This window comes from Pongo abelii, chromosome 1, assembly GCF_028885655.2.
Source record: "Pongo abelii isolate AG06213 chromosome 1, NHGRI_mPonAbe1-v2.0_pri, whole genome shotgun sequence".
Classification (NCBI taxonomy): Eukaryota; Metazoa; Chordata; class Mammalia; order Primates; family Hominidae; genus Pongo; species Pongo abelii.
In genome coordinates, this window is record NC_071985.2 from 227,691,980 (window position 1) to 227,712,506 (window position 20,527).

General features: G+C 50.2%; 1 protein-coding gene across 2 annotated transcripts in view; it reads left to right on the forward strand.

Annotated features, from left to right (window-relative positions):
* Positions 1–11,604, forward strand: part of NOL9 (nucleolar protein 9) — a 32,954-nt gene extending 21,350 nt beyond the window's left edge. Inside the window, exons 8-12 of one of the 2 annotated variants that reach the window (XM_002811562.6) lie at positions 221–518; positions 901–1,012; positions 3,812–3,989; positions 6,169–6,302; positions 6,996–11,604. In XM_002811562.6, the coding sequence (XP_002811608.1) occupies positions 221–518; positions 901–1,012; positions 3,812–3,989; positions 6,169–6,302; positions 6,996–7,145 (872 nt within the window). In that variant the 3' untranslated portion in view covers positions 7,146–11,604. The remainder of the gene's footprint in view (positions 1–220; positions 519–900; positions 1,013–3,811; positions 3,990–6,168; positions 6,303–6,995) is intronic. The other variant, XM_054542068.2, reaches the window with a different exon arrangement.
* The last annotated feature ends 8,923 nt before the right edge of the window (positions 11,605–20,527 follow it).

Sequence of the window (20,527 nt, forward strand, 5' to 3'; positions counted from 1 at the left end):
CTGATCTTGAACTTCTGGCCTCAAGTGATCCGCCCACCTTGGCCTGTCAAGGCACGCTGGGATTACAAACATGAACCACTGTGCCCAGCCGAAGTCCAACGTATTGATGGTTTCTTTGTCTTAGAACAAATGCACCCATTTGTCGTAGGAGCATGTCACTGTTCTTGAGCGCGTCACTGTTCTTGAGCGTATCAGCTGTGCTAATGTCTCTTCCCCACAGACCAGGGGCTCCTGCTTCTCATTGATCTGATCCGATTGCTGTCTCCCAGCCATGTGGTTCAGTTCAGCTCTGACCACAGTAAATACATGCCAGACCTTACCCCGCAGTATGTAGATGACATGGATGGCTTGTACACAAAAAGCAAGACCAAGATGAGAAATCGACGTTTCAGACTCGCAGCATTTGCAGATGCTTTGGAATTTGCTGATGAAGAAAAAGAGAGTCCAGTTGAGTTCACTGGACATAAACTGATAGGTGTTTATACAGACTTTGCATTCAGAATAACTCCAAGAAATAGGTAACTAACCCTCATTTGGCTGAAGAATTATTTTTCCTTCCGTCGAAAAAGGCCTGCCATTCTCATTTCCTCTAAAGGCCTGAGTCCTCTAAAATCTTCAGGTCTCTATCACAGCTGTGCATTTACAAAGACGAACCAGTTGTTTTCTGAACTGTTATGTTCCCAGTGGAAATATCCAGAAGTGTCCCCTACCTCTGGCTGCCAGCAACTTTGACTTAAAGGAGAGTCTTTACGCTTCCTGTTTTTCCAGTTGGGGTCTGTCAAGGGGGCCAGTGTTGGAAAGCCCAGTACTCTGTGAAGATGCGACCTCTGTGATGACAGGTGTGGGAGGTGGCCGTTGAGGGTGAAATGTCTACTTACCTTGTTGTGATTTGCCTTTCAGAGAGTCACATAACAAAATTCTTCGAGATCTGTCCATCTTGAGTTACCTTAGCCAGCTGCAGCCCCCGATGCCCAAACCACTTTCTCCTTTACATAGCCTGACACCCTATCAGGTAATCTGAACTTACAGGAGAAATTGTCTTCATTTTGTTACACACTTGTGTGGTTTTTTGTGTGCTGGGCACTCTTCTAACCACTTCATAACTCCTCGCTCATTTAATCAGAACATCCCAGTGACACAGGTTGTGTCGTTATTCCCACTTTACAGATGGGGAAACTGAGGTGTAGAGAGGCTGAGGGACTCAGCACTAGGGGCCGGGCTGGCATGCAGGCCCAGGTAGTTCAGCTCCAGTGACTGCTCTTAGCCACGGTTCTGTACTGAGGATAAGTGTGGCTCCGTACTGGGTTTGAATGTCCCACCTGGTCGCACGGGCTGCTCCAGCACTTCCACTTTTCAGCTGTAGAGCAGGGGTGCTACTGGGCCTCAGAGAGTGAACGTGTGGATTCAGGGAGCGTTCACAGTGGAACCTGGCACCCAGAGAGCACTCTTAAAGTACTTCACATTAGCCGGGCGCGGTGGCTCACGCCTGTAATCACAGCACTTTGGGAGGCCGAGGCAGGCAGATCACGAGGTCAGGAGATCGAGGCCATCCTGGCTAACACAGTGAAACCCCCCTCTATTAAAAATAGAAAAAATTAGCCAGGCGTGGTGGCATGTACCTATAGTCCCAGCTACTCAGGGGGCTGAGGCAGGAGAATTGCTTGAACCCAGGAGGCGGAGGTTGCAATGATCTGAGATCATGACACTGCACTCCAGCCTGGGTGACAGAGCGAGATGCCGACTCAAAAAAAAAAAAAAAAAAGAAGTACTTCACATTACTGTTGTCAAAAGTAGATTCCACCACCAGAGTATTTGCAACTTGGAATCCAGGCTGCTAATAATTGTTTTGGGAGGAAAGCATGATAGTGTTAGGATTCAGGATGATGAAAAAAACAAAACTAGCGGCAGGTAGCACTTCTGAAATGCTTACTCTGTGCAGTGCTCTGTTCTAAGCCTGTGTAACTCCACTACTTACTGTGGTCCTGTTATTATCCCCATTTTACAGATGGTAAAACCAAGGCCAGGGACTGGGAGTCAGCTTGCCCAAAATGGTGTAGTCAAAGTTGAGGCTAGGACTGAAGCCACAGGACGCCCAACTCTGAGCCCAGGTCTGCTCTGCCGCACAGCCTGTCCGGTTTTGAGCGCTTGCTCCGTGCCAGGCACTCTGCCAAGCATGGAGGGGCTCAGTGACTTCGTGGCCACCCTATGAGAGAAAGGCTAAGACATGCTTCATTTACAGCTTTGAGCCTTGGGCACTGTCAGGTGGAAGCACTTGCCTTAGGTCACATAGGCTGAAGCGGCAGACCTGGGCAGCAAGGATGTGTTTCTTGGGCCCGATGGTGGCGTGGGCTCCAGGCCTCTGAGTTATCTCCCCTGGAGAGTCTAAGTCACTTTGCTAATGGGGTTTTAGTTTATGGGTCATTTATTCACCTGGAGGTGCTCTTTAAGTGAATGTGAAATTTATCTGCCGATACTTTAATCTGTCTTGTATTACTTCACATTTATTAATTTATTTTTTTGAGATGGAATTTCGCTTTGTTGCCCACGCCAGAATGCAATGCCACGTGCTTGGCTCACTGCAACCTCCGCCTCCCGGGTTCAAGCGATTCTCCTGTGTCAGCCTCCCGAGTAGCTGGGATTACAGGCGTGCGCCACCACGCCCAGCTAATCTTCTGTATTTTTAGTAGAAACAGGGTTTCACCATGTTAGCCAGGCTGGTCTCGAACTCCTGACCTGAGATGATCTACCCGCCTCAGCCTCCCAAAGTGCTGGGATTACAGGCGTGTCCTCCGTGCCCGGCCCACATTTATTTTTTAAATTTAAGTGTTTTTTTTGTTTTTTTTTTTTGAGACAGAGTCTTTCTCTTTCACCCAGGCTGAATTGCAGTGGCACAATCTTGGCTCACTGCAATCTCCGCTTCGTGGGTTCAAGTGATTCTCAGTTCTAGTGCTTCAGCCTCCCAAGTAGCTGAGACTAAAGGCATGCGCCACCACACCTGGCTAAATTTTTGTATTTTATTTATTTATTTATTTTTAATTTTTGTTTTTGAGATGGAGTCTTGGTCTGTCATTCAAGCTGGAATGCAGTGGCATGATCTCAGCTCACTGCAACCTCCGCCTCCTGGGTTTAAGTGATTCTTGTGCCTCAGCCTCCCAAGTAGCTGGGACTACAGGCACGCACCACCATCCCTGGCTAATATTTGTATTTTTAGTAGAGACAGGGTTTCGCCATGTTGGCCAGGCTGGTCTCAAATTCCTGACCTCAAGTGATCAACCCACCTTGGCCTCCCAGTGGGTTGAGATTACAGGCGTGAGCCACTGCTCCCAGCCTAAAGAATTTTTTATTTTATTTTATTTTATTTTTTATTTTTATATTTTATTTATTAATTTTTTTTTTTGAGACAGTCTTGCTCTATCGCCCAGGCTGGAGTGCAGTGGCGCGATCTCCACTCACTGCAACCTCCGCCTCCCAGGTTCAAGCGATTCTTCTGCCTCAGCCTCCCAAGTAGCTGGGATTACAGGCGCCCGCCACCATGCCCGGCTAATTTTGTGTTTTTTGTAGAGACAGGGTTTCAGCATGTTGGGCAGGCTGATCTTGAACTCCTGACCTCGTGATCCGCCCGCGTCGGCCTCCCAAAGTGCTGGGATTACAGGCGTGAGCCACTGTGCCTGGCCGTTTGTATTCTTTAGAGATACTTTGGGGTAGGCACTTTGGCAGACCTATCTTTAGATAGCTGGTTAATCTAGTTGTAAAAATTAAGTGGTCTTTCGAAGTAGCAATGAATAGAGTGAGATGCAAATTCATTTTCCAGGTCCCTTTCAATGCAGTTGCACTCCGGATTACCCACTCTGATGTCGCCCCTACCCATATACTATATGCTGTGAACGCCAGCTGGGTTGGTCTTTGCAAGATCCAGGATGACGTCAGAGGATACATGAATGGGCCCATCCTGCTTGCCCAGACTCCAATCTGTGACTGCTTGGGCTTTGGTGAGTCTGAGAGTAAAACATATCCATAAACCTACTGAAAAAGATCCACTGCTTCAACTGTAGATGACTGGTCTTGACCTTGTAGCTGTGTCTAAGCTACAGAGGTAGGAGAACCCCCACTCATCTATATAGCACGCCTTAGGGGCTGGAGGCCAGGAAGGAAGCAGCTATTTCTCTGCTTCGTCTGCCAGCTCCTGTAAATGTAGGCTTCCCAAGGGCCTGGGCTTGGCCCTCTTCTTCTTGGTCGACACTTCTCCCCAGGCTGTCTCAGTCACTGCTGGGTTCTAAATCCATCTTTAGGTGTTCCCTTTTTGCAGTGTCCTCCAACACAGCTGTTCATCTGCGTTCCAAACCCACCTTGTCAGTGCGCATCTTCACTTGAGTGCCTGACTGGCATGCAGGTCTGGGACCCCCAGGACCCTCCTGCCCGCACCCTCTCCTCCTTACCCCAGGCTCGTACTTGGTCCATTGGAAGATTCACTCTGACATCCAGGTCAGACCCTGGCCCCTCCTTGGCATCCCCTAGCCTTCATTTGCTACTTTCAGCCCATTAGATGGTCTGGTGGCTTCTCTCTTCAAAATATGTCAGCTTCTTCTACCTGTTCTCAACATGCTAGTCAGCCACTGGCATCTACTGAAAAGTTTCTTAACTGAACTCTCCACTTCCTCTCTTAAAATTCATCCCCACAGCCAGGAATGACCTGAACCCAGGCGCAATTGTGCCACAGCCTGGCACTTCCCATCATTCAGATGCAGGGTCTGGACCAGGGCTCGAAGTCCCCAGCAGGATTGGGTCCCCACTTCCTTGACCTGCCCTGGTTTCCTGAGGTCAATAAATGTGGAGTTTTGGAAGGGTGCTGGAGCTAAGTAATCCCAAATTAGCAAAGTCCTTAAATGCACATTTCAGATTTGGACAACACTGTATTTCTCAAAGGCATTTTCACAGACTATAAAGGAGGAACAGTGATATCAGGTTGTCTTCTGTATGTTCCTTAGTGGTGGATTTTCCCCCTGGCCTGTACTCACCAACAATCAAGGACTTTTTTTTTTTTTTTTTTTCCGAGACGGAGTCTTGCTCTGTCACCCAGGCTGGAGTGCAATGGTGCAATCTCCGTTCACTGCAACCTCCGCCTCCCAGGTTCAAACGATTCTTCTGTCTCAGCCTCCTGAGTAGCTGAGATTACAGGCATGCGCCATCACGCCCAGCTAATTTTGTATTTTTAGTAGAGATGGGGTGTCACCATGTTGGTCAGCCTGGTCTTGAACTCCTGACCTCGTGATCCGCCCACCTCGGCCTCCCAAAGTGCTGGGATTACAGGCGTGAGCCACTGTGCCCAGGCTGGGGTTTTTTTGTTGTTTTTTTGTTTTTTTGTGGTTTTTTTTGAGACAAAGTCTCTCTCTGTCTATTTGGGCTCACTGCAACCTCTGCCTCCCGGGTTCAAGTGATTCTTGTGTCTCAGACTCCCGAGTAGCTGGGATTACAGGTGTGCGCCACCATGCCCAGCTGATTTTTGTGATTTTAGTAGAGATGGGATTTCACCATGTTGGCCAGGCTGGTCGCAAACTCCTGACCTCATTCGATGCACCCACCTCAGCCTCCACAGTGCTGGGATTACAGGCATAGCCACCGCAGCCAGCCCAATCTAGGACTTTTGCATGTAGACCATTTTGGTTCCTCGTGGCTGAACACAGGGAAGGTAGGAATTGTCCCAATGTTCAAGGACTCCGTCTCTTGACTCTTTGTATTTTCTTTTTTTCTTTTTTTGAGACAGAGTCTCACTCTGTCACCTAGGCTGGAGTGCAGTGGCGCCATCTCGGCTCACTGCAAGCTCCACCTCCCGGGTTCAAGCTATTCTCCTGTTCAGCCTCCCGAGTAGCTAGGACTACAGGTACCTGCCACCACGCCCGGCTAATTTTTTGTATTTTTAGTAGAGACAGGGTTTGACTGTGTTGCCCAAGCTGCTCTCGAACTCCTGATCTCAGGCAGTCCACCTGCCTCGGTCTCCCAGAGTGCTGGGATTACAGGCGTGAGCCACTGCACCTGGCCAACTCTGTATTTTCAAAACAAAACAGAGTTGATATCAAGACTTATGTTCAAAACCATTCTGCAGTTTCTAACGGTGGAGAGGTTTGATGTTTTCCAAAAGGGTGATTTTTGTGTTGTGCGCGTGTCTTGAAGGCATCTGTAGAGGCATTGACATGGAGAAGCGGCTGTACCACATCCTTACCCCTGTGCCCCCAGAAGAGCTAAGAACCGTGAATTGTCTGCTTGTTGGAGCTATTGCCATTCCGCATTGTGTCCTTAAGTGCCAGGTGAGCTTTACCCCGGCCACAGCCCTGGAAGGAGCCTACTCAGGTCCACAGAAATGAGGAGCTGAAGTAGGGTCAAGGGTCATGGGAATGGGTGATCTGGGAAACCTGTAGTTTGTTGTAGATCCTGAGTGAGCCAAGACGGTGTCAGGGCCACCTCCAGGGTCTGAGACCATGAATCACTGTCACTCGTGGTGTCAGTGTCGCGATCTGGGCTCACTGCAACCCGTGGTGGAGCCTTTACATAGGAGTAGGTTGTGTTGGAGCAAGCAGAGGCCCTCCCAGGTTTGCCCTCCTGAGGACAGTCTTCAGAGGCATCACGGGACCAGGCCAAGGTATCTGTGTGCCCCAGAGCCAGCCACAGGGGCTGCGAGTGGGCTCTGGGGACGGGGGATGTTCCTACCATTCTCATCCTCCGGTGTCCCTCATTTGAAAGGGGCGTGCACTACACCCCCACTCAGCCTCACGCTGTTTGCTGTGTTGATGGAATGGGACAGAAGGGAGGCCTTGGCACGTTTGTTACCGAGTCAGTTGATTAAAGGGGGCTCTGAAGAAGGGATCAAATGCCTTAAAAGTGAGAAGTCCCCATCCAGACCGTCACCATGACACTACCTTCTAGGTGTGAGAGAGTGCTGTAAACCCCTCTGGGCTGGACCTGGAGTGTTTCCATGCATTCTCTTTGTGTTTCCATTTCAGCGTGGGATCGAAGGGACAGTACCTTATGTCACAACAGATTACAATTTTAAACTTCCTGGAGCATCAGAGAAAATTGGAGCAAGAGAACCTGAGGAGGCACATAAAGAGAAACCATACCGAAGACCTAAGTTCTATCGAAAAATGAAGTGATGCTCGCGTTTTTAATAAGGGAAGAAACTTTCCTACCAGAAAGCTTTGTCTCGAGCCTGACCACAAGAGACGTGATGGAGCTTCATGGCCATGAACGGTGCCCTCATTAGCAACAGTGTTTTTATGTAATTCGTGAATGTCGTATAATAGTCTTAAGTTTCTCTTTTAAAGCTGCATGAGCTAGAATTTGCTCTAGTCTTCTGTGTGGTACTCAGGAGTAAAACAGCAGAGAACAGTTTGTGTGCCATTAAAACAGAGATTCCTCAAAAAGTTCTTCAAGGACCTGGTTATTAGAATCAGGATAAAAATAAGGAAACTGGGGCCATAACAATGTACTGAGAAGGAAGGAAGAAGGCCGACCTGCAGGATCTCAAGCATAATGGATACAAGGGCTCGCCACGGGCCTTGCCTGAGCCACGTGCAGACCTGGGGTCCAGCGGTCTGCTTCCTTGGAGCCAGTGTGGATGGTTACAGCCCATCCGTTTGGTGCAGTTGTACTTGGTCTGTTACATTCAATCAAGGTTTAATAGATAGGGCTGGGCATGGTGGCTCATGCACACCTGTAATCCTAGCAGTTTGGGAGGCTGAGGCGGGAGGATTGCTTGAGCCTCGGAGTTCCAGGCTGGAGTACACCAACTACTCCAGCCTGAGCGACAGAGTAAGACCTTATCTTTAAAAAAGAAAAGAAAAACTTAAACGGGTTTGATAGATATAAATTTGGACCCAAGAGCCCTTCCTTTTTTTTAATCCTGAGATTTTATGCTGAGGAAATTTCTTTCAAATCTGGAAAACCTCACGGCCAGGCGTAGTGGCTCACGCCTGTAATTCCAGCACTTTGGGAGGCCAAGGCAGGCAGATCACGAGGTCAGGAGATCGAGACCATCCTGGCTAACACAGTGAAACCCCATCTCTACTAAAAATACAAAAAATTAGCTGGGCATGGTGGTGGGCACCTGTAGTCCCAGCTACTCAGGAGGCCGAGGCAGGAGAATGGCATGAACCCAGGAGGCGGAGCTTGCAGTGAGCCGAGATCAAGCCACTACACTCCAGCCTGGGCAACAGAGCAAGACTCCATCTCAAAAAAAAAAAAAAAAAAATCTAGAAAATCTCTTCCGGGGGCTCTTAAAAAGTAGATTTATCCAAATTGACTTCTGATGTGAGGCCAGAGACAACCACAGGGCAGAGCTGGAGACTGGGCTGTTTGGAAGGAAGAAGAACTGGCAGACCAGCTCTTGGGAAAGCTCCATTTTTGCCTGTGGGAGGCTGGACCTGAACTTGCACCTATGAACAACCCTGCCATTTAGAGCTTTTTCCTGGGGGTGCCGGAGGCTGGTGACCAGACTGCCATTCTTCATGTTCTCCCTGGTGCTTCCGACTCTGTCCTCTAGGTTGGAAGTGGTTTGTGTCAACGGGTGATGGGACCAGGTCACATCATTTCTGTATTTAAGACAGCAGGGTACTTCCTGGGGCTGAGGTTCAAACTGGTATTGTGACCACCGCTTTGACAGAGTTCCATCTTCCCCGCATGATCACATTGTAAGACTATTAGGATGTGTGGGTTTTAACACATATACACTTAGATACAACTGTTGGTTATCATTGTCTTTAGTACTTTATGGTGGCCCCTCAGCACCTCTTAGACCCAACAGCAAAGGACTTAAAATAAGCACAGGAAACCTTGCTATGGTGATTAGTTTTGATACCTTTGAGACAATTGAGTCTAGCTTCTTAGTTGCCCCTTATTTATGTTGAAATCTGGCTCATTCATATGATGTTTTACTGTGCTGGCCTTGTAAAGAATTTTAAGACAATCCACCACCATCAACGTTTTGCCTTTCTCCACTTCCTTGTATCTTTACAGTTATACTCACTGGAGGTCATTTGCAGCAAGGCTCTGGAGGAATGAAACTGGTGCCCTGTAATTGCATTTGCATTTAATCTAGGTTTGCCTTCAGGCTTCAAATGCGGCCTGTATGAAGGTCAAGTCTTTTTCTTCAGTCCCTATCAGTAAAGAAAAATTGTTGCCTCTAGAGGGAGCTATCAGCTGTGGGTCAGGTGGCCGAACTGGGGCTAGAGTTGGCCCAGGAAGCTGTACAGGGTTTAGGGAAGGAGGTTCGGAGACCCAGAGCCTAGGCCTCTGTCAGCTCTAGCTTGTGCCGGTCAGACCTGCAGCAGCACCATTCTCCGGGATGACGATTCATCCCATTATTGATGGCAGTGGCTTTTTTATCCTTTTTTTTTGAGACGGAGTTTCGCTCTTGTTGCCTAGGCTGGAGGGCAGTGGCGCAATCTGGGCTCACTGCCACCTCCACCTCCCGGGTTCAAGCGATTCTCTTGCCTCAGCCTCCCGAGTAGCTGGGATTACAGGCATGTGCCACCAAGCCTGGCTAATTTTCTATTTTTAGTAGAGAAGGGGTTTCACCATGTTGGCCAGGCTGGTTTCGAACTCCTGTCCTCAGGTGATCCACCTGCCTTGGCCCCTCAAAGTGTTGGGATTACAGGCATGAGCCACTGCACCTGGCTGGTGGCAGTGGCTTTAAGGGCATTTAGGGGAAGGACAAGATTGGACTTTTTGTCATTTCCCACAGTCTGTTATGGGTCAGATTAGGTAGTAAGGAGTTCTCCATTGGAGCTGCTATTTTTTTTTTTTTTTTTTTTTTTGAGACGGAGTCTCGCTCTGTCACCCAGGCTGGGGTGCAGTGGCACGGCCTTGGCCCACTACAGCCTCTCCCCTCCCGGGTCAAGCGATTCTTCTGCCTCAGCCTCCCAAGTAACTGGGATTACAGGCAAGCGCCACCATGCCTGGCTAATTTTTATATTTTTAGTAGAGATGGGGTTTCACTGTATTGGCTAGGCTGGTCTCAATCTCCTGATCCGCTTGCATCGGCCTCCAAAAGTGCTGAAGCAATTTTTTTCTTTTTTTTTTTTTTGACAGAGTCTAGCTCTGTCGCCCAGGCCGGAGTGCAGTGGCGTGATCTCGGCTTACTGCAACCTCCGCCTCCCAGGTTTAAGCGATTCTCCTGCCTCAGCCTCCTGAGTAGCTGGGACTACAAGCATGCGCCACCACACCCAGCTAATTTTTGTATTTTTAGTAGAGACAGGGTTTCACCGTGTTGGTCAGGTTGGTCTCGAACTCCTGACCTCATGATCCGCCTGCCTCGGCCTCCCAAAGTGCTGGGATTACAGGCATGAGCCACTGTGCCTGGCCTGAAGCTATTTACAAAAACCCTTAGTTTTTTTGTTTGTTTGTTTGTTTTGCGACGGACTCTCTGTCACCAAGGCTGGAGTGCAGTGGCCTGATCTCAGGTCACTGCAACCTCTGCCTCTTGGGTTCAAGCGATTCTCCTGCTTCAGCCTCCCAAGTAGCTGGAATTACAGGCGCCTGCCACCACACCCGGCTAATTTTTGTATTTTTAGTAGAGATGGCGTTTCACCTTACTGGTCTGGCTGGTCTCGAACTTCCAACCTCAGGGGATCTGCCTGCCTCGGCCTCCCAAAGTGTTGGGATTACAGGCATAAGCCACTGTGCCTGGGCCTCTTAGTAATTTTTAGATGTAATTTTCAAAGTATCCGGGATTACAGGCGCCCACCACTACACCAGCTAATTTTTTTTGTATTTTTAGTAGAGACGGGGTTTTACTATGTTGGCTATGCTGGTTTCGAGCTCCTGACCTCGTGATCCGTCTGCCTCGGCCTCCCAAAGTGCTGGGATTACAGGCATGAGCCACCGCGCCCGGCCTAGGTCATTTGTTTTTGGGTTTGGATGGCAAGATCATGGATAAGACAGCAGGCTTTGATTATAGAGCTCTGAGTTCAAATCCTGGCTCTACCACTTGTCAGTGGTGTAACTTGGAGGAAGATGCTTAGCCTGAGTCTGTTTTGTGTTTTGAAGATGGGGTAATTGTCCTTCCTTCAGTGTTCCTAGGTGAGGAGTAAGTGAAGTCATGTCTATAAGAGATTTAGCACAGTCTCCAGCATGTAGAAACGGTCAGTAACTCCTAGTGTGTGGCTAGCCTCTGATGAGATGGTAAACTCAGGAGGCTGGCACCACGGCTGTGCTACTCACGGTCATGCTGGAGGGATGCAGAAACTAAATGAATCCACAGCTACTTACTCATCTTGCCTCTGGCAGGTTCACCTTAAAATTGTTGTTGCTGCCAAGCTTCCTGTGGTCAAAAAGCCATTGAGGAAGTAAGCTTCACGGCCACCACAGATAACCCATTCCTGAAAGTTTTTCATAAACCCCCACTTGTTGCTTTTACAATTTTATAAGCAGCTTACACATGTAGAAAATGATCCTCCAGCCCACCACCACATAGTAATCACTGACACTGTGAGGTGTCTCAGCTGGGGTTCTGCTGTGTGTGTGTGTATTTTACAAAATATGTATGGTTTCTGTTCAGCTCTTTTCAGTTAACAGATGAACCTTTGTATCATTAAATATTTTTGAGAACATGAATTTAGTTGTTGTGTAATTTTATGTAGATAAGTCATTTTATTCCAGGCAATCACTTAAATGCTTAGAAGAAACTATAGTGAAAAAACACTGGGAGGAAAAAAAATGTTGAAAGGCGGTTAATGAAGTCTGGAGACTCCAGCAAATGCTTGTGATGTGTTTGTTTGTTTGTTTTGTTGTGCCTTTTTGTTTGTTTGTTTTGTTTTTTTTGTTTTTGAGACGGAGTCTCTTTTGCCCAGGCTGGAGTGCGATGGTGCATTCTCGGCTCACTGCAACTTCCACCTCCCAGGTTCAAGCGATTCTCCTGCCTCAGCCTCCCGAGTAGCTGGGACGACAGGCAGGCACCACCACACCCAGCTAATTTTTGTATTTTTACTAGAGAGAGGGTTTCACCATATTGGCCAGGCTGGTCTTAAACTGACCTCAGGTGATCCACCCGCCTCGGCCTCCCAAAGTGCTGGGATTACAGGCATGAGCCACTGTGCCTGGCCTGTTTTGTTGTTGTTGTTTTTAACCATTGAAGTATTGAGTGCAATGGGAGTTTATTTTTTCAGTATTTTTAATTTTTATTTGTCACTGACTTGAAGCTCAAGTGGGAGTTTAATTTTCCTGTCTTGGTTCATATGCAAGTAAAAAGGGGATGTTACATTCTTTCTGGGCTGTCTTTGGGAGTGTATTAGAAGGAAATGGCTTTGCTCCTGGAAGAGTTCAAGTTTTAAAAAACTAAAATGACTCATGCCTGTAATCCCAGCACCTTGGAAGGCTGAGGCAGGAGGATTACTTGAGGCCAAGAGTTTGAGATCAGCCTGGTCAACATAGTGAGACACCGTCTACTTAAAAGGAAAACAAAAAAAACCTGAAACAAACCCCTACCTAGTGCTGTGCCGATAAAACTGCCTCTCGGCAGCGAGGACTCATCCCTTATCTTCCCACACCTCATAGGGTTGGGCCTAGCAGAGAGACAGATTTGGCTGACAAGCCCAGCCTGAACAGTGGCTAAAATAAATATGGGGGCCATCTATGCAGTAAGTGGGGAAGCCTACGTGATGTTCAGGGCCTTTTCAGAAAGACCTTGCTAAGTATTCCCAAGGCTTTGCCAGGAAGAGTGGTACCCCCCAAGTTGGGGGGCAGCAGGTCCAGTCTGCAGTGCCAGGAGCTGAGCAAGCAAAGTCTTGCGAATCAGCAGAGTTGAGCTGGGCAGACAGGTGCTGGGCTGGGAAGCCAAGGGTAGCTATGGTAACCGGCCCTGAGGCGGCTGTGGTGCTCTGCAGACTGGCTTGGGTTTTTCTAATGTTTTGAGGCTAACTTGATCTCCTGCTGTAACCAGCCCCTCTGCCTGGCAGGGGAAAGCCACCAAACTCTAAGGCCTTCCTGGTAGCCAAGGATCCCAGCAGAGGGGCTGCTGCTGGCTGCTGGGACTGCAGAGGCCAGGGTCTCTGTGGCGTTGCTTTCCTGGAAAGGAGGGACGGCACCTCCAGGGCAGCCAGCAGTGTGGGAGCCCATTCCAGGGCGCGAATGGGCACTCGGGAATGGAAAATCCAAGAAGGAACCAACCACCAACAAGGAAATGCAGTGTGAGCGGCGGCTGCGAAGTCTGTGCCTTCAAATATACAGCGCCCAGGGGACCTGTGTTGGAAGGGGAACAAATTGGCAGGGCTGAGAGCGCCTTGGATTTCTGTGCAGACAGGTTCAGCTGCAGAAATTAAGACTGGGGCTGAGTCGGGGAGAAGCCTTCTATGTTGAGACGGCAACTGGGCAAAGCAGGACGGAGACCTGTGTGTCTGATTGGAGAGGCCTGTGGCATTGGCATGTGGCTGGAGGTCCAGGCAGGGTGCCACCACTGCAGAAGTCAAGCATGAATTCAGTCCTGACAAAACATGGGTCTCCACCTCGAAGCTGGCTCAGCCTTTGTTCAGGAACCGGTGAGTATGTTTTCTATCTCTTTTTTCTAGAAAGGAGGTTTGAGGACACAGTGAAAGGAGGGGCTTTGCAGGTCTTGGAGGGCTCCAAGGACTCACACTCACTGAATTAGTCCGGATGGTTTAAGAGCCACTTGCAGGCTGGATCCATTTTGTCTCATTCATCCATTAATCAGTAAGTTAAGCCCTCTCAGCCCTGCAGTTTGAGCTATCAGCTCTGATATGAGGGCAGAGGAGGGGGCCTTGCCGCTCAGCCAGAGCAGCAGACAGAAGAAAGACTTCTGACAGAAGAAAGACCTAGACTCCATATGCCAAAGGGTTGCTGGGTGCGGTGGCTTACGCCTGTAATCCCAGCACTTTGGGAGGCTGAGGCGGGCGGATCACAAGGTTAGGAGATCGAGACCATCCTGGCTAACATGGTGAAACCCCGTCTCTACTAAAAATACAAAAAATTAGCCGGGCGTGGTGGCGGGTGCCTGTAGTCCCAGCTCTCGGGAGGCTGAGGCAGGAGAATGGTGTGAACCCGGGAGGCAGAGCTTGTAGTGAGCCGAGATGGAGCCACTGCACTCCAGCCTGGGCGACAGAGCGAGACTCCACCTCAAAAAAAAAAAATATATATATATATCTGCCATGACTCATTTTGGGAGTCGGGGTCAGGAATAGCGTTCATGAAATCCAGTAACATTCTCCTACCCGAGTTGGAGCCTGGTCTGGGAAACATCCCGGCCCCAGCAGGATAGCCTGGCCTGGCCTGGCCTCGGGGCATTTGGGCCACGGACCCCTCTGGTTGTTGTCAGATCTGAGCCTGTTCCAACCTTTATCTCTGTCTCCCTGATGACTGGCCCGACAGATTTATGAAGCGGACAGCGAGTCATGGAGAATTCCTCCCAGGGCCATCCCCTCCCCAGCAAGGAATCTGAGCTGCTGACTTTTTCTTCCTTCGCTCACCCCCACAAGCTCATCCCCTGCTAGTATTCAGGGAATATAGAGTTATGTGGGCCACAGTGACAGTGACAGCATGTTGATATGTGAGCCCCTAGCACTCACATAATAAAATGGCCACTTAATTAAATAAGCCTGGCCCTGCTTATTTACTGAAGGGAGATTGCATCCAGGTGTGGGTGACACTGGGGGTTACAGACCTTTTGGAGTGTCCCCTGTATTATACCTACCCCATGAACAGCAGAGAATGGTCACCTATTCTCAGCATATGCTTGGTTGTATCTTTTTTTTTTTTTTTTTTTGAGACAGAGTCTCACTCTGTCACCCAGGCTGGAGTGCAGTGGCGCGATCTCGGCTCACTGTAACCTCCGCCTCCCAGGTTCATGCTATTCTTCTGCCTCAGCCTCCCAAGTAGCTGGGACTACAGGCGCCCGCTACCACGCCCGGCTAATTTTTTTGTATTTTTAGTAGAGACGGGGTCTCAGGCGTGAGCTACCACACCTGGCCTTTTTCTTGTATTTTTAGTGGAGATGGGGTTCCACCATGTTGGCCAGGCTGGTCTCAAACTCCTGACCTCAAGTGATCTGCCCGCCTCGGCTTCCCAGAGTGCTGAGATTACAGGCGTGAGCCACCTTGCCCGCCCACATGTGTACTTTTGTTCTGCTTGTAAAAGTAATACATTTGTGGCTGGGCAAAGTGGCTCACACCTGTAATCCCAGCACTCTGGGAAGTCGAGGCCGGCGGATCACTTGAGGTCAGGAGTTTAAGACCAGCCTGGCCAACATGGTGAAACCCCGTCTCTACTAAAAATACAAAAAATTAGCCGGGTGTGGTGGTGGGCACCTGTAGTCCCAGCTACTCAGGAGGCTGAGGCAGGAGAATGGCGTGAACCTGGGAGGCGGAGCTTGCAGTGAGCCGAGATTGCACCACTGCACTCCAGCCTGGGCGACAGAGTGAGACTCCGTCTCAAAAAAAAGAAAACACACACAAAAATTAGCCAGGTGTGGTGGTGGGGCACCTGTAATCCCAGCTACTCGGGAGTCTGAAACAGAAGAATCGCTTGAACCTGGGAGGCAGGGGTGGCAGTGAACAAGATTGTGCCACTGCACTCAAGCCTGGGTGACAGAGTGAGACTCTATTTCAAAAAAAAAAAAAATATATATATATATATGTGTATATATATATATATATATGCCAGTACAAAAAAACTTGCCAATACATAAAAACATTCCTCATCTTTTATTTAATTTTTTTCTTTTTTTGAGACAGAGTCTCACTGTGTTGCCCAGGCTGGAGTGCAGTGGCGTGATCTCGGCTCACTGCAACCCCCACCTCCCAGGTTCAAGCAATTCTCCTGCCTCAGCCTCCCCAGTAGCTCGGATTACAGACACCCACCACCACGCCCGGCTAATTTTTGTATTTTTAGTAGAGAAGGTGTTTCACCATGTTGGCCAGGCTAGTCTGGAACTCCTGACCTCAGGTGATCCACCCGCCTCGGCCTCCCAAAGTGTTGGGATTGCAGGCATGAGTCACTGCGCTTGGCCTCCTCATCCTTTTTAATGGCTTCACGATATACATGGATATGCCTGAAATTTTAAACTATGCCTCTAATAGCGAACTTTTGGATTGTTTCCAATATTTCACCTTTTTTTTTTCTTTTGAGACGAGGTCTTGCTATATCGCTTAGGCTAGTCTCTGAAAGTCCTTGGCTCAAGCAATCCTCCTGCCTCAGCCTCCTGAGTAGCTGGGTGTGTGCCACGAAGCCCAGCTCAGTTTTTCATTCTTGCAAATGGTGCCATAGTGGACATTCTTATGTCTGTGTGCACTTGTGAAAGAGCATCTGTAGAGGGAATTCCTAGGCCAGTGGAATTTCTGTGTGGAAGGCTGTGAGCAATTTCATTCTGACATTTCCAGATTGTCATCCAGACAGCCACTTATTCTCCCACCAGCAGAGTAAGTGGTCACCGTCTTCCGTGTCCATGTCCCTGAGATATGAGGGGCATGACTAGACAGGTGACCCCTTACGTGGTCACCAGGCATTTCCCTCTTGTCCCCTTGCATTGCTGAAATGCCGTGGCTCTTGGCAGAGGAGCAGGGGCAGCAGTAGGGGACTCTGGCGTCATGCCTCCAGAACTTCCAAGGGTGGTGTCCAGAGGATACGCTACATTAAATTTGCTTATCTTTCTGGTTAGATTTCCCACTTCTAAAGACCCTCTTATATAGTCTTTTTTTTTAAATTTAATTTTTTGCTGAGACAGAGTCTTGCTCTGTTGTCCAGGCTGGTTTCAACTCCTGGCCTCAAATGATTGTCCCACCTCAGCCTTCCCAAGTGCTGGGATTATAGGTGTGAACAACCATGCCCAACCTCATACATTTTTTCTTTTTTTTTTGAGACAGTGTCTCACTCTGTTACCCAGGCTGGAGTGCAGTGGCAAAATCTTGGCTCACTACAACCCCCACCTCCTGGGTTCAAGTGATTCTCCTGTCTCAGCCTCCCCAATAGCTGGGACTACAGGCACCTGCCACCACGCCTGGCTAATTTTTGGTATTTGTAGTAGAGATGGGGTTTCACCGTGTTAGCCAGGATGTCTCAATCTCCCGACCTCGTGACCCGCCCGCCTCAGCCTCCCAAAGTGCTGGGATTACAGGCGTGAGCCACCGCACCCGGCTTCATCCAGCTTTTTTAGTTGTCCCAAATGGGAAGGTGGGTCTGATTTATTGATTCCATCACTGTTGGAAGTGGAGTCCCTACTGAAGGCTCTAAATGTTCAAAGCATTTAGCACATTGTCTATTTGTAGCTGTTGTTATATCCAAAATTCGGTATGATTTTCTTTCTTTTTATTTATTTATTTTATTTTTTTGACGGAGTCTTGCTCTCTCGTCAGGCTGGAGTACAGTGGCGCCATCTCGGTTCACTGCAACCTCTGCCTCCCGGGTTCAAGCAGTTCCCCTGTCTCAGCCTCCTGAATAACTGGGATTAATGCCTGGCTAATTTTTTGTATTTTTAGTAGAGTCGGGGTTTCACCATGTTGGCCAGGCTGGTCTTGAACTCCTGACCTACGGTGATCTACCTGCCTCAGCCTCTCCAAGTACTGGGATTACAGGCTTGAGCCACCGTGGCTGGCCAATTTTCTTTTTTTTTTTTTTTCAAGATGGAGTCTTGCTCTGTCACCCAGGCTGGAGTGCAGTGGCATGATCTTGGCTCGCTGCAACCTCCGCCTCCCGGGTTCAAGCAATTCTCCTGCCTCAGCCTCCCAAGTACCTGGGATTACAGGCACCTGCCAACATGCCCAGCTAATTTTTGTATTTTTAGTAGAGACAAGGTTTCACCATGTTGGCCAGGCTGCTCTTCAACTCCTGACCTCGTGATCTGCCTGCCTCAGCCTCCCAAAGTGCTGGGATTATAGGCGTGAGCCACTGCACCCGGCCATTTTCTTTTTTTTTCTTTTTTCTTTTTCTTTTTTTGTTTTTTGAGACAGGGTCTTGCTCTGTCGCCAAGGCTGGAGTGCAGTGACACCATCACAACTCACGGCAGCCTTGACCTTCTGGGCTCAAGACATCCTCCTCCGTAGCCTCCTGAGTAGCTGGGACCACAGGCGCATACCACCGTGCCCAGCTAATTTTTAAACTTTTTGTAGAGACAGGGTCTCACTATGTTGCCCAGCCTGGTCTCAACCTCTCAGGCTCCAGAGACCCACCCCAGCCTCCTGAGTAGCTGGGACCACAGGTGAGTGCCACCATGCCTGGCTAATTTTTAATTTTTTTGTAGAGACAAGGTCTCAGCCATGTTGTCCAGTCTGGTCTTGAACTCCAGGGTCAAGGAGTCCTCCTGCCTCAGCTTCCCAAAGTGCTGGGACTGTAGACGTGAACCTCCATACCTGTCCCTGCTTTGTGCTTCTCGAGATGTAAATGAACAGGATCCAGGCAGAACCCCTCCAGGCCCGTATGGGAGGCTCTCAGGAAACAGCCTCCTCTGTAATGCCGAAATGGGTTAAGACCCCATAGCTGCCCTGCACAGAAACTGCCTCTGGAGGCTGGGCCTGTGTCCTGGGCTTAGCGGGGAAGGGCCCTTGGCTTCTGTGGGCCAACAGTCAGACAGGGCCCATCTGAGGCAGCCTGGGTCTCTGCTGGGCATGTCCACAGGGACAGTAGTGACAGTTTCCAACCAACAGGACCAGTGTTTCGACAATGGGGTAGATGGTTTGAAATCCTAGCTGTCCTGGAAGTCCAGCCTGTCTTTTCCGTGGTTGGGAGCCTGGCCCAGGAGCCTTTGTTCCTTGGACAGACTTGGCCCTCGAGAGGGCCCCAGTCTCTCAGTTTGTCTGGCCAGGATTAAAAGTCTGCAGTGGCCAGCAGCCGGCAGTCAGGCTGGAATGTAGCTGTGCTGGCTTGGCCGCAGACAGCCCTGAGGAACAGCCTTCATTTCCGCCTCTTCCCCTCACCTCAGGCTGAAAAATCCCTGGCAGGTGGCAGCTGCTGGGTCTTAGTCTGAGTCTCAGCTCTTCCAAGGGGACCAGGTTTGACCCCAGGCGGGCGTCCAGGCATGTGGGCTGCCCTCTGGGCACGGTCCTACTTGGATGCCAGGGAGCCCTGCCCCCTTGACACACAGAGTGAGGTGGAGCCCAGCTGGACCAAGCCTTGGGGTATTTGGAAGTCAGCCCTGGTGAGAGACGGTTGATTGCGAATTGATTCTAGTTCAAATCAACAAGCATTTCCCTGGCACCTGCCCTGGGCCAGGCTGGGCCTGGGTCCTGCATCCCCGATAGAGTCTAGATTCTAAGGGCTCCCAGGCTAGATGGAGCGAGGGGAGCTCCACAGTGGGATCCAGGCGTCGGTGAGAGGAGCTAACAATTCCACCAGGAACAGTGGGTGGGCGGGGCCCCAGGGTCTAAGTGGCTGCGCCGGGGGCAGGCTTTTAATCAAGACAGTGACATTTGCAGACTTGCGTTCTGTTCTTCTGCTGTGATTTTTGGCCACTGTCTCCGAGTTTGGAGGGCACTCTCCTGGATTAATTTATTCACCCCCCATGGCCACCCTGTGAGGCCTGTGAGGCCTACGCTGTATAAATGAGGAAACTGAGGCCCAACTTGTTCGAGATGGCACAGCCGGCAGGAGCTGGAGCTGGGATTTGAACCCGGGGAGCCCGGCTGGTTCTGGAGGCTGGGTTGGAGGGGGTAAGTGTGAGACGGGGAGGGACTGAGGCAGGGCGGTGGTGGCCTGAGGATGTGCCAGCGCAGGGCAGGGCTGATGGCACTGAAAGACATCCTGGAGACAGAGCTTAGAATGGCGTAGCAGCTGGTTTGTGGTCGGCCCACCCCAGGCTGCAGTTGTCCCGAGGCTGTGGCTGGTGGTTGGGTGGGTGATGATGGTCCGGCCAGATGCTGGGCAGTGACTGGGCCTCCCACCCCGCTGGTGAGCCGAGTGGGCCTGAGGGCCCTGCTGTCTGGCTTCCCTGCCCCCACACACACAGGGTAGCCCGGGGAGGGGCCCATGCCAGTGGGCTCGAAGGTCGGGGAGGTTTGTCCAGGCCTGAAGGGCTCCCAGAGTCCAAGTCAGGGGACACATCTGGGGCTGGGAGAGGCCCACTTGAGCTCACGTGGCCTCAGGGCTTGAACAGCGCTGAGCAAGAAGGACCACTCGCTCAGCCTGGGACGACCCCACAGCATGTGGAGCTCGAATATCTCGGCTGTGAAGGAGGAGCCAATGGTATGGAGGGTGGTGGAGAGACCCTGCGGCAGCGCCCAACTCCTTCTGGGCGACATGGGCAGTTCTCCAGGCGTCCGGAGCCTCCGCTTCCTCCTCTGTAAAACGGGGTGATGGTGATCCAATCACAGGGTCACTGCGTAGATTAAAGGAGATGCCACCTTGAAGGCCCTTGGTCCAGAGTCCTGGTATAATACATAGGGCCCCGGCAGATGTTAGTGTCCCTGCTGTAAGGACAGCCAGGGAAAGGGGGCTGAGAGAGTCCCTAGCTCAGCAGGAGTCTGTTCCTGAGCACAGGGAAGAGACCAGCACAGGCTCGGGCTCCCCGGCTTCCGAGGGCCTCTCCCCTGCCCGGCCCTGG